The sequence below is a fragment of the Astatotilapia calliptera genome, chromosome 17 (genome assembly GCF_900246225.1).
Source record: "Astatotilapia calliptera chromosome 17, fAstCal1.2, whole genome shotgun sequence".
In the NCBI taxonomy this organism is placed as follows: Eukaryota; Metazoa; Chordata; class Actinopteri; order Cichliformes; family Cichlidae; genus Astatotilapia; species Astatotilapia calliptera.
The window spans coordinates 11388774-11402187 of NC_039318.1; the positions used below are offsets into that span (position 1 = coordinate 11388774).

General features: G+C 40.4%; 1 protein-coding gene across 2 annotated transcripts in view; it reads left to right on the plus strand.

Moving 5' to 3' along the window:
* The window catches only part of gpc5b (glypican 5b), a 63610-nt gene extending 54459 nt beyond the window's left edge, over positions 1–9151 (plus strand). For both annotated transcript variants that reach the window (XM_026146863.1, XM_026146864.1), the window contains exons 10-11: positions 5619–5722; positions 7187–9151. In XM_026146863.1, coding sequence (XP_026002648.1) covers positions 5619–5722; positions 7187–7282 — 200 coding nt within the window. In that variant the 3' untranslated portion in view covers positions 7283–9151. The remainder of the gene's footprint in view (positions 1–5618; positions 5723–7186) is intronic.
* The last annotated feature ends 4263 nt before the right edge of the window (positions 9152–13414 follow it).

Sequence of the window (13414 nt, forward strand, 5' to 3'; positions counted from 1 at the left end):
CGGCACTTGAGGGAGATTGTTCATGCAAATCTGATTCGACATCATCTGTATATTAGTCCTCCTCTCTGCAGGGATGCTATTATTCTCATACTTGACCTTTTGGAGAAGCATGCTGCCCTTGCTTTGTCTAGCTGCGCCTCCCACAACACCCTCTCCGGCTTGCTGTTGATGTGTAGCCTTCAAAGAGCCACTCTGCTCGCTTCATTCTTTCATCCACCTTCACCCACCAATCTTCCTGTTCTGCACAGCAGTGCTTTGAACAGGCACACACATGCTCAGCTATCCTCATTTTAAAACACTAACTTAATGATTGCCTGGATGCGTGGTACTTAAGGGACGTCTATAAACTGTAACTATGGTGTTACAATGTATCGTTCTTAAAATCTTACTAAAGTGCTTGGAAATCTTCTTCTTCTTCCACCTGTTCCTTTCAGGTTTCGCCCAGTGGATCATTTGCCTCCATCTCACCCCATCCCTAGCATCCTCCTCTGTCACATAAACCCTCTGCATGTCCTCCTTTACTACATCCATGAACCTTCTCTGTGTTCTTCCTTTTTTCCTCCGTTTCCCTTGGAAATGTAATGGTAAATTACCCAGAGGGGTTAGAGAGGATGCGTTTCGTTTCTATAGATACTCATAACATAAAGGACAAGCATATCGTTTTCCATTATGCTCTTATATGTATTTATTTGTAGATTTCTTTAGCCTTCATAAAGATAGGACAATGAGAGAAGGCAGGAAACAGAGATACACAGTAAATGACCTCGGTGTGGATTCAAACGCAGGCCTCTGTGATAGCTTTATGGCATGTGGGTCACCTATTCAACCCAGTGAGCTATACTGGGACCCATACTCTCTTTTTTATAGTCAGTAAATAACAAGATGACTGCAGTGAATAATACTGCAGTACAGTGCCCTTGAAGGTTTCAACAGGATATCAGAATCACGCTGCTTTCATTGCAAGATTGCATAGAAAGTAGTCATTCATGTCAGGATGTACTGAAGTTGGAAGTCGGCTCCTTTCTTTCTTTGCTTTTAAAGAAAATGTCACTATCATAATATAATTTAATTCTAATAAGCACTTGCTGAGGGAATAATCTACAGCTACCTTGTACCATGCTCTTTCTGCTCTGCGTGTGTGTGTGTGTGTGTGTGCGTGTGTGTGTGTGTGTGTGTGTGTGTTTCCTCCCTGGGGAACTGAGGCTGAAGTAATGAAATGCTCATTACTGATTCAGCTGGAAATGCTTGGGATACATTTACACGCCCACACACACACACGAGCTATCCAGACGCTTTTCAAGGTCACCTCGCATCATTAGCTTGTGTGTGTCTGTGTGTGTGAGCGAATGCTCCGTGTATATAAACTGAGGAACAACAAGACTGCCCCTAATTGGGGCCTAAATTGACAGTTCTGTACAGTACACCACAAGTATTTGATATCGCATGCGATTGATCATTAATGCACTTTCTATTTCACACACACACACATGCTTAGCGCATATACATCTTCACCTTTGCTGTCAGTTCATCGTTAACTTTGGCTCCTCAGATCATGCTTCTCCTGACAACTGCACAAGCAAACACACACACACACACACACACACACACACACACACACACACACACACACACTTGATATTACCCTCTGCACCAAGACAAGAGCACAAATACTCTTCTTTTTTTGCCTGACACATCCAAATGTGCTCATTGAGTTCTGTTTCACACGCAGGCCGAGCTGATCAAAGCATTACTAACGAGTTTCTGTGACACACACTGTGTTTTTGAACACACACACACACACACACACACACACACACACACACACACACACACACACACACACACATGCAGCACATACACTGTGGCGTCTGCTGCCATTAGGAAGAAGCTGTGCTGTCAGTAGGGTTTTTTTTAGATGGCCAAATGGAGGAATCAGACACAGCTATGCTGATGTTTGGGTAGCGGCTTTCCCGGAATAGTTGTTGCAGGAATGCTAAAGTGTAATATTACAAACAGAGCTCCAGATGCAAATTATGATTGTGGCTACAGTTTGAATGCTTTGTGTCTAAAATAGGAAAACATGAAAACACGAAATATATGATTTATGTGTCACAAAGACGAGAATGAATTTCTCCACCCCAGTGGCACACATTGTGTTTTGCTTGCCATTTATTGCCAATGTTTCATACAGTCCTCACAAAAAATTATTTATTTATTTTTTAGTTTATTTAAAAAACTTTCCCAGACTGTTGAACGTTTACCAGGAGAGCAAAAAGGGCATGGATGAATATATTTATGTTGCATTAAAAAACATAAATATATCTGACATTAAAATTTTAATTAGGTCTTGTTATTGATCAAGATCCACAGCCGATGAGAAATGCCAAACAAGAAGCATTTAATTGTTCCTGCACAAAACGAGAAAAGAATACCAAGGAAAGGATTTGGAGGCCGCAAATTAGAAGAATCTTAGCTTTCAAAGGGTTGCAAAGCTGTAAGGTCACTGAGCCACACGTTGCAGTGTGCAGGACCTCTCTCAAGAAAATGTGTTGTTGGCGGTGCAGAGAGAGAAGACACTTCTTCTCCCAAGAGAGATGGCTAAAGCTGGGCACCTTTAACTCGCAGCCTGACTCAGCAAGAGGTGCACACATCATGTAACACTGGATGCCATACTGTGCTTCTGGAAAGCAGAAGTTTGTGTTTTACCAATGAGGCTCTGTGTTTCCCTCTCAACAGAACACACATTTTAGCAGTGTGGAGAGATGCTGGTCAATGAGGCAAACGTGTCAGACGTTAAAGTGAAGATTAAACTGCTCAGATTGTGTTATTTTAGGAAAGTGAAGCAACTCTTATGGTTCGAGTGTCTAAATTACAACTCAGAGGTGACAGGGACATATTTATTGTTTTGGAAAGGAGGAGTTAGTGAATCTGTTCCCATTTTTATCCAGTTGCCCTCTACAGCCATTACAGTTGCAGTTTATCGCAGGACATAGTGACCACTGGTGTCCTGCCTTGTAAAGTGTCAGCTCAGCTCCTTTGGGGATGCAAACCGTGCATGAATGGAGCTGCTCGCTGTTTGTATGGAACAACACTGAAGCTTTTGGCTGATGTGCGATAGCAGATACACGGAAACTGCAGTGTATTACTGTAGTTCACTGACTGTCCCTCAGTATGTCATTAATTTGCCCAAATAGACACACACACACACACACACACACACACACACACACACACACACACACACACACACACACACACACACAAAACGATAACCCCATCCTTGCAGGTGGCAATAAAGGTTAAACTACACCATGAGTAGGTCCAGAAGCAATTAATCACCTGTAGCTGTGTGTGTCCGTACACATATTTCTAGACAATCTGCTATACGTGATGTGTTCTGGATTGTTGCTAAGAAACAAACATGCCAAAGGGCATGTAGGAGGAGACTGTGTGTTGTGACACTCACATGCACACACACATACAAGCTGAAGTGACACGGGCTCAAGCAAGTAAATCCAAGTGGAAATATCAGTGAAGGTTTACAATTAAATTTCTTGCCTTTTTTTACAAGACAAATTGCACAAAAAAAGTCCAAATTTTAAAATTGCATTTAGCTAAAAGGACAATGCTGAAGTATTCAAGTGTTAAAGTGTTAAAATGCTAATATAGTTTCATATACTGAGAAGAAAACTCAAAAAAATATTTATGACTGAATGCTGCTCTCTGATCTAATCTAGAGTTGCTCTTAGTGAGAAGCAGCAGGCTGTGGATGTTGCACTTGCATCCTTTTTGCTTGCTTACTGTTGTTCGCAGTTATCTGATCAGTGCACCCGCCTTCTTGGAGTCGCTGGGTGGGCTGCATGAGGGTGCTTAATCCAGTGACTTCAATGGTCACATGGGCAATGGAGGGGTGTGATTGGGAGGAACGGCCTGACTGATCTGAACCCGAGTGGCGTTCTGTAAATGGACTTATGTATAAACCACAGTTTCTCCATAATCTACACTATGTTTGAACATAAGGACACCCTAGGTCACAGATTGGTGATCAGTTGTGTAATTGTTGCATCGGATCTCTTTAATCCCTCTGACACAACTTCTGTTAAGGAAGCAGAGTCTGGGCACGAGGTCACTGAGGTAGGTAAGCAACTGTGTTGTTGCCACTACAACATATATATATATACATATATATATGTGAACTCTCTGCATGTATTTTGCTCAGGTTTTAATAGTTTTCCTTCAGTCATCATTTTGTTTCCTATAATTGATTGGGGAAAATGCCGCTAATGCACTGGGCATGCTTACATCTGCATGCGCGTACTCAGGGGAAACATTAAGCTCTGATGTTTCAAAGTTAATGTTGTCTAACAAAGTGGACAATGCGCCTGCCTCCCTCCCACATTTTTCATCAAACTAAGCTCAGTGCAAAGGAAAGAGAGGCTCGGTTAATATTGTGCTAAAAATGAAACATGAATTCGTCTCGCTGCACTTGTTATTGTGGCAAATCAATAATGACACGACCCAATTCTGTCTCCTAAACAGGTTCAAACCAGATGTGACTCGAGGTTTTCGATTCTGATGGGAACAGATGGTCACAGAGCAAGACCACACACAAACACAGGCGTGAATGCAATGTTTGTTCAGATAGGAACCCAGGGTCCCATATTGCTCCATGCTGCTATTTGTCAACGGTGCACACAATAAAGGACAGATGCCTAATTGGTAAACATTCTGCTGCGAGTAAATCACCTCTATCATCGGCACAGACGCGGTGGAAAACAAAAACACATCAGGCGTCTCGCACGCTGATATTTTGAAGGAGGTTGTCCGTGTTTCTGTTTTAAATTTCTCATATTTTCTGTCTGTAATACTGAGATATAATATCTGTGTGAGTGTTTCAACATTAACAAACTCGCCTCATTCCTCAGCGACTGAAAGAAGCTCTTTGTCTATTGTACTGCATGACAATATGTATTGTAAGAGACGGAATCAGATTTCTTCCCAAGCAGGTGTGTGTATGACTCTGTGTGTGTGTGTTAGCGTGTTTGTGCCAAGATATTACAGAGAGCGCGAGCTCGTTATGAACGAGTTTTCTTGCGACAGTGCAGGTGTGTATGACAATGTCTCAGACTGAAATATGCGTGTGTGCAACTGTGTTTAGCCACCGGCAAAGTCTGTTTCCCTCCTGTCCTAATCCACTCACTTACCTGAGTTTCTCCTGCGATAAGTCTGGAGTCCTTCCAACACACACACACACACACACACCTATATGAAAGTGCGGCCGCATACCCATTAGACGAAGCAACATTTTGCACATCTGTGTGAGTTTATGCCTTGTAAGGTAACGGTATTCACACTGTGCGAAGCTGTGGGTGGGTGCGGCGAAGTCCATAAATCTTTTAGTTCTAATCAACAAAACAGTCATAAATAATGCAAGATTGTGTGCAACCATGAGAGTAAAAACAGAACCAAAATAACTTCCACAAGTATTCTCTCTTAATTTAATGGGGATTTTAATGCCAGATTTTCATCAGTGAGCATGTTCTGGGATCTTAACTTGATCTTGATCTAATCTTATATACTGTCATGCTAAAATCATCTTATTTTTCGCTTTTGTTCAGGGGACGAGCCAGGTGATGCACCCAGCGGTCGTAGTCCAGAGGGAAAGGACAGGACCCCACCTCGTCGTCGCCCAGTCCTTCCTCATCTCCTTCCACCTACACAGGTAAGTAAAAAGAACTCAGAACAATAAGTAAACATGACAGGTTAGCAGACATGGCAATAATTGTCTGCCCATTTCAAAGACAAAGAAAGGGGCGGGAATGGTTCGAACAGGTTATGTGACTGAGAACGTATCAGCCAAACAGAAGTGAAACAAATCCCGTGCATCAACACTTATACAAGTGCAGACAGACTCGAGAGTTATTTGGAACGATTCTTTTTTTTGACAACCGAATCGATTTTTGCCGACTTTCATGGAGCATTAGGGACGGATCTGTAGTTGTGCATCAGTATCGACGATTCTGAGGCCTGAAATCCTCTGACCGTTTTCCAATACTTTTTGGGTTATTTCACACCCACCCACACCTCCTTCAAACCACTACAATGAGCTCCTCTGATTAATTACTGAGAAGCAAATGCAGAGTGATCGATCAGCCTGTCACATGCAGAGCTCTGTCAGAGAGAGCCTGATGCAACTTGATATCAATGTTGTTCCTGGATGATGCACTTTTCATTGAATAGTGTCTGCTGTGTGATGTAACACCACTGCTTGCTCTCCCTGAAGTTCAATAAACATACAGATGGAATCGTAGATTTCGTTTTTGTTTCTATTTTTTTAGTTGAGCAACTACAGCAAACCTAGTTTTATTTCTAAAGATGTACACATACTTACAAATTTAAGTACAGCGAAAAGTCTTGAGTCGCCCCTCGTTTCTTTATATAGTGGTCCCTGGTTTATTGCGGGAGTTACGTTCTAAAAATAACCCGCGATAGGTGAAATCTGCGAAGTAGCTAACTTTATGTTTTACAATTATTATAGATGTTTTAAGGCTGTAAAACCACTCACTACACACTTTATACACTTTCCGAGGACAGGCATGAACATTTTCCCACTTTTCTCTTTTGTTTAAACACTCAAAGTTCAAACCTTCGTAGAATAATAAGTCCAGTATTATAGAATGAAACCAAAGGCACCCACAACATACAGTACAGCACTTCAGAGTCACACTGGTAACGATCGAAGATTCATGTAAATTTGACAAGCTGAACTCATCCTATACTGTACAGGAGACATGACACGAGATTGATTGACAATGGTCTACAGCCAATCAGGACGCAGAACACAATGCGCTGTTAAAAAAAAAAATCAGCAAAGCATCTGCGAAAGGTGAACTGCGTTATAGCGAGGGACCACTGTATTGTACCACTGCTTTGAAGGTGTTTTTATTTGTATCTGTTATCAGATCTATCTATCTATCTATCTATCTATCTATCTATCTATCTATCTATCTATCTATCTATCTATCTATCTATCTATCTATCTATCTATCTATCTATCTATCTCTCTCGATATATATCTCGATATATCTGTCTATATATCTATATATAGATATATTTATATATATTTATATTTTCTTGTTAACTCTATTTTCTGTAATGTTGTATCTTATTGCCTATCCTCCGTCAGGTGCCTGTTAAAGGCTCCGCCCACACGATGACTTTTGAGCCTTTGACCCTGCTCTCTCTGCTGCTCTTTCTGCTGTCACCATGGGAACCACGCTGATGAGGAGGAGAAAGATTTGGGGCTGTACAGTGACAGGAAGTGTTGAAAGACTGTATTTTTGTGTGTGCGCGTGTGACGCTGAGTACTTTCTGTAAGCACAGCTCAACCGAAATGATTGTTATGTTGTTCTGGGTCACCTAGCTGTTGGTTTAACACAGCTACAGGTGTGCAGTATGCAATTTTTTGTATTACCTGTACTTACCTCTACATGTGTTCATTTGTATTTAACTTTTATAGAATAGACCACACAGCACTACTGACTTTTTTTGAAGTGATATGTAAATACAAATATATATATTATATATATTTATATAAAGAATTTCTAAGGATAACAAAGGATTGAGTGTAAATTGAGGTTATTCTAGATCAGAGCAGGACATTAAGGGATGTTTGGTTTAGTATTATCTTTAAAAGATGTACAGTATCTTCCACAGACACTAAGACCTGTAGCAAGTATAGTTCATGCTGAGGACCTCCCTCATTAGCGAAGCAGTTTGGTTGGAGGGAACGAAAACTTGTGAAGCCTCATTAATGAAGAAGATACAGGCTGTAAAAGTTCATCTAGGCACTTTCTTAAAAAAGCAAAACAACCAGCTATGTGTTACTTCAGACTATTAACAGATGGTCTTGCAGTTTAGTGAAGATCTTCACAGTTTGCTCAGTAATTGTGCAAACTGAAGCTAGCTTATAGGTTGTGGAGAAATTTGTTATGTTTCTTCTTCAGATGCACAGTCTCCAAAACTGTAAAAGCACCGTACTAATGAATATAACAGATGTAAGTAAAACTTGAAATTCAATTATTCAACAGAAGGCTCTGTCAAAACATAAGAATATGAAAAAGCACCCAGGAAAAGAGACAACCATCTGCCTGAACAATAAATAATGCGATGTCTCATTTTCATATGCAAACATGAACTGTCATGTGCTTTCAAAGGCTGGCTTCTCATCCAATTTGTATTAATTGAATTTGCTTTCTCCTTCAGTGAGGTAATGTTTAAGACATTTAACAGTACTGTAGGCTTGTCTTTACTATTCAAGCTTTTTCTACATCTGATTTTTGTGATATCAGATTGTCTCCAGTGAGGGGAAATGATGGAATACAGAGATAGTGATCAGGGCACAGCTCAGCCGAGATCCAAACGTGATGTAATTAATAATTCATATTACAATTATGACAGAAGATTGCCGAACCAGTCCGCATGCATTTTGTGGAGTTTCCCTCTGAGTGTTATGTGGGTGGTACTTCCGGAGTATGGGGTGTCTGGCCTGTTGCTACGAGCCATTCGATCCTTATACAACCATTGCAAGAACTTGGTCCCCATAGCCAGGAATGAGTCGAACTTGTTGCCGATGGTGTTGGACTCCACCAGGGCTGCCCTTTGTCACCGATTCAGTTCATATCATTTGCAGATGATGTGGTTCTGTTTGCTTCATCAGCTGGTGGCCTCCTTCTTAAAATGAGAATAGTCCTCGGCTGTAAAAGGTTGAAGTGCCCACCCCATGTCACGAGCGAGAGGAGAGGGGAGCGAGAGATGGACAGACACACTGGTGCTGCGGCTGCAGTGATGCAGACGTTGCATCTGTCCGTGGTGGTGACGAGAGAGCTGAGCGTCCCTACATCCCTACCCTCACCTATGGTCATGAACTTTGGGTAGTGACCGAAAGAACGAGATTGCAGATGATGGCTGGCCTCTCCCTTAGAGATAGGAGTTTGACCAGAAGGGGCTCAGGGTAGAGCACCTCCTGCTCAAATGATGATCCACATGATCCACATCGAAAGGAGCCAGTTGAGGTTGTTTGGGCATCAGACAAGAATACTTCCTGGGTGAGGTGTTCCGGGCATGTCCCACTGGAAGGAGGCCCCACGACAGACCCAGGACACGGTGGGGAGATTAAATCTCTTGGCTGGCCTGGGAACACGTTCGTGTTCCCTCACACAAGCTGGAGGAGGTGGCTGGGAAGAGGGAAGTCTGGGATTCTCTGCTTAGGCTGCTGACCCTGTGACCCACCCCGGATAAACAGAAGAGGATGGATGGATGGATATTACAATTATCAAATCCTTTTGGCTCTCTGTTGAAGCTCAAATATGCACCCAACAGCTGGACAGCCAACTGGGAGACTGGTTAAAGATATTCAATAGGGTACAAATGAATCATTTAACAGACTTCTAATCTATTTATGTCTGTGGATGGTTGGCCTTGTTTGTCTCGGTTATATCACACTGTGCTGGTTACATTAACTGCCTCAGAAATATACCCTCTTAAAAACCTCTTTTCTTGAGGTTTCACCTCGTAGAGAGCGAATGATTGAGGGTAGTATTTGTCTTTTACTAAGTACAGTGAAATTTTTAAAAAATGTGTCTGCTTTCATGGTCCGAGTCTTTTTATTTATGAGGGAGAGACAGATGATTGACAGCTTAAGAAATACCATTATGAGCTTAAGTGTGTGAAATATCTGGGCAGTGAGCCCAAAACCTATGTTACACAGCAGGATGCTTTTACAACATAACCTTCAAACAAATGTGCTATCATTTGATTACTGTTTAAACGCTATACCTAAATGGGATGAGTTTTTGGATTCAGTCCAAACTCTACCATCTTTCACAGCTCCTTCTGGGCCTACAACACACCGACTGATATACAGTACACGAGCATAGGACTTTTTTGGTTTTTCTGAAGCCTACCTTTGGCCAATCACATGCTTTGAAGGAAATTAAAAAATTTTAAAAATGTCATATATTGTTTAGGTTGTTAAATTGTTATTTTTTTCTCATAATAAGAACTCAGTTTTATTAATAGTTATTCTGTCGAGATAATCTATCGAGATAATCGGAAGAACTAAATTATTTAGGAACTGCAGATCAAACAGATTAAACTTGGTGTTCTCAACTTTGTGGTCTCTGCTGTAAAGTTGAGATGAGAAATTGACATTGAGAAACCAATAGCGAAAAAATGATGTCATTATGAATCTGTGTGTGATTTTGAGTATAACACTTTGGTGCATCAAAGTGCTAAGTAGCATGTCAAAGCATACTGGTGTACGGCGAATAAACTTTGTCATCGTTGGATAAAAGTCATTATGTTTTCTTGATCAAAGTTTAACAGCTCTCTTAGTTTAGGAATCCTAATTTTTGTTGTTGTTTAGCAGGATGCAGAGGAACCAGAATACAATAAGAACAACTTGTTAGCTACAGCCGTGTAGCTCAAGCCACTGCGCTAATGTTAATGTTAATGCGCTAATGCTAACATCAGTGACTGATGTGAAACTGTAATGTACTGTGTCCTGCTACTGTTGTGTCATTAATCACCATCAGTTGGATATTTTTAATAATAAACTGTGTTTTTAAATATGTAGTGTAGTTTTTGATATATCTAAAAAAACGTTTTTTTAAATTAAGGTTAGAAGATCTGAATAAAATCTACAAACAGAACTGAAACTGAAGTCTAAAATAAAAAGAACAAAATCTGCATCTTAAACCAGCCAGCATAGCCGCACTGTTGCACGAATTCTCCCATTAAGGAGGAGTCACCCTCTCATTAATGTGACATTAATGCTTCTAGTATGGCTGTAATCGTCGGGTTAACTTCAACTTCACACCTCTATAGAGGAGAAATTACAGATGAGTGATTTGAAGCTATCAAGAGAAAAACACTTTTATCATTTTATATGTTTGGTTTTGATTATTTCTTTGATTATTTCCACTTTACTAACTCCGATGTGGGGCAGCTTGCCAGACAACCTAATCACCAACATATTCTTCCACACATGGTGCTTTGTTTACACAAGCCTGACGGTAACTCTACTTTTACTGTCTTCTGAAGACATCAGACAGCAAAAATACAACTATAGAGTACACTGGAGTCCATTACATGGACATGAGTCATTGCAGCAGTGTAACCAAAATGTAGATTGCGTTTCAACTCCCCAAAATTAACTAAAAAGAGACTAGCCAGACTGAGCACTACACTCTACAGTAAGACATGTGATGCATCTCTGCCACTGCCATTTCACTCATTGGGTTCTGACCAGTTCCTGTATAAAATATCAGGCCTATTGATGTTCAGTGAAAGAAATGATACCTCATGATTGAGAAGCTCAGACTAGCTTAGTGTTTAGCAACTGTCCTGAAACGAAATTAAGCTTTTGTTTTATGTATAGATTCTTAATAGATAAAGACATGCAGCAGTGAGGAGGAGAGACTTTGAGCCAAATGTCTCTCCTGCAGTGCCCATTTCAAGGCAAACTGATTAACCAAGTACAAACTCTTCATATAGTTCCACTGCATTAAGAGACTTAGTGGGCCCTGAGCAGTATGGCAGCTGCATTTATATAATTCCAATGAATAGCAGGAATCAACAGGCATCTGCATATATGCATTCACTGTACATGTTATTAGCTATACCTGTTCAATACTCATAACCAAAATATCTAATGGGCCAATCACTTGGCAGCGATCCATTGCATTCATTCATGTGGACATGGTCAAGACAGCCAACTGGAGTTCAAACAGAGCATCAGAAGAAAAGAAAGGTGATTTATGAGACTTTGAATGTGGCGTGGTTGTTGGCAAGACAGGCTGGTGTTCTGAATGCACAGAAAAAGAGAAAAGGATGATGGTCAGACCACTTCAAGTCAAATATGCACTCATTACAACCAAGGTATGCAGAAGAGCATCTTTCAATGCACCTCACATTAAACCTTGAAGCAGATGATCTACAGCAGTCACAAAGCTCAAATCATCTCAAACTGGTTTGTTGAACATAAAAATGAGCTCAGTGTACTCGAATGGCCTTCACACTCACCAGATCTCAAGCCAACAGAGCACCTTAGGATAATTTACACCATGGATGTGCAGCCAACAAATCTGCAGCAATTTTGTGACGTTCTCATCACATTATGGATCTCTTGGGAATGTGATGAGTAGCTAGCAAGGTGTACCTAATAAAATGCTAATGTCTCTGCTCACATGTAAAACAAATGCCATTACAACAAGTAAAACCATATCAATATAACCAGAGAAGCCCCTGAAAGGGCCAGAACGCTAATGGTCTGTGCAATGAAATGTAATGTGTAACGTGATGCTCGTAAGTGCTAGCTTTGAGCATAGCTAGCAATTAGAGGATGAGTATGTGGGGACACAAACCATTTGATGTTGTTGTCTACTCCATCTCCCAAATATGCACATACTAAAGGAGAGACAAAGCTTCACACAAATAAACAAAGTGACTCCTTCCAGGTGTAATTTCTGAGCTCACTTTTGGTCAAATTTAAAAACAACTACTCATTTGCATGATCCATATAAATGCTCTAAATGTAGTTTTGTTCAAGTGTTTCCATCAATTAATACAAATTATGCATAGTCTTGTAAAGTCACAGTGTGACACTTAAAGCGAGATAAGCTGTTTTGGGGTTACTCTCATCATGAAAAAGAAAACTCCTCAAATTTAGTGAGTGATGGCTCCACAAATGAAATGAAAAATGAGCAATCTTGGCTTCAATGAGTAGCTTGGATGAAGTTTAAAATGCAATAAGTGTCCTTATCCCATCGCCAGACTGGAGTGAGATTTGAAAACCTCAGCCCAATCAAAACTGTAAATTAGAGAGCAAACAGGAACCTTACAACAATGAGTCATTAGCCACTGTTATTGAACCTGTTATAAAAAAATCAACTCTAAACTCTAGGCTAGCAAATTTGCTGCAACAGAAATGAAGCACAACAAATCTGCATCCTTTTAGTCATCATCATCAATCTTCACTGAATGTGCCACACTCCACAACCTTTGAAAAATTGCTGCAGACTGAATTTTAATAACAGATACAGGGATCTCTAGAGTGGAAAGTGTTAACTTTTATTAATGACATTGGAAACACTTTTAATTAAAAAATAATATCACGGAAAAAACCAATAACAAAACTGTGGCATAGACCTGACCTTTATATGCAAATTCCACAAAACCGAATCTCCGCTAGAACAGAAGATAAAGTTCTGTAGGTTTACATTTTACCTCATAATAAATATTTTTACTTCTTTTTAGATTTGGATTTTACTTTTGGATCATTCACTACATCTCGGTCACTAAAAATAGATTTAAACATACAGACACTGAAGCTGTGAAAGCTTTATTTATGTAT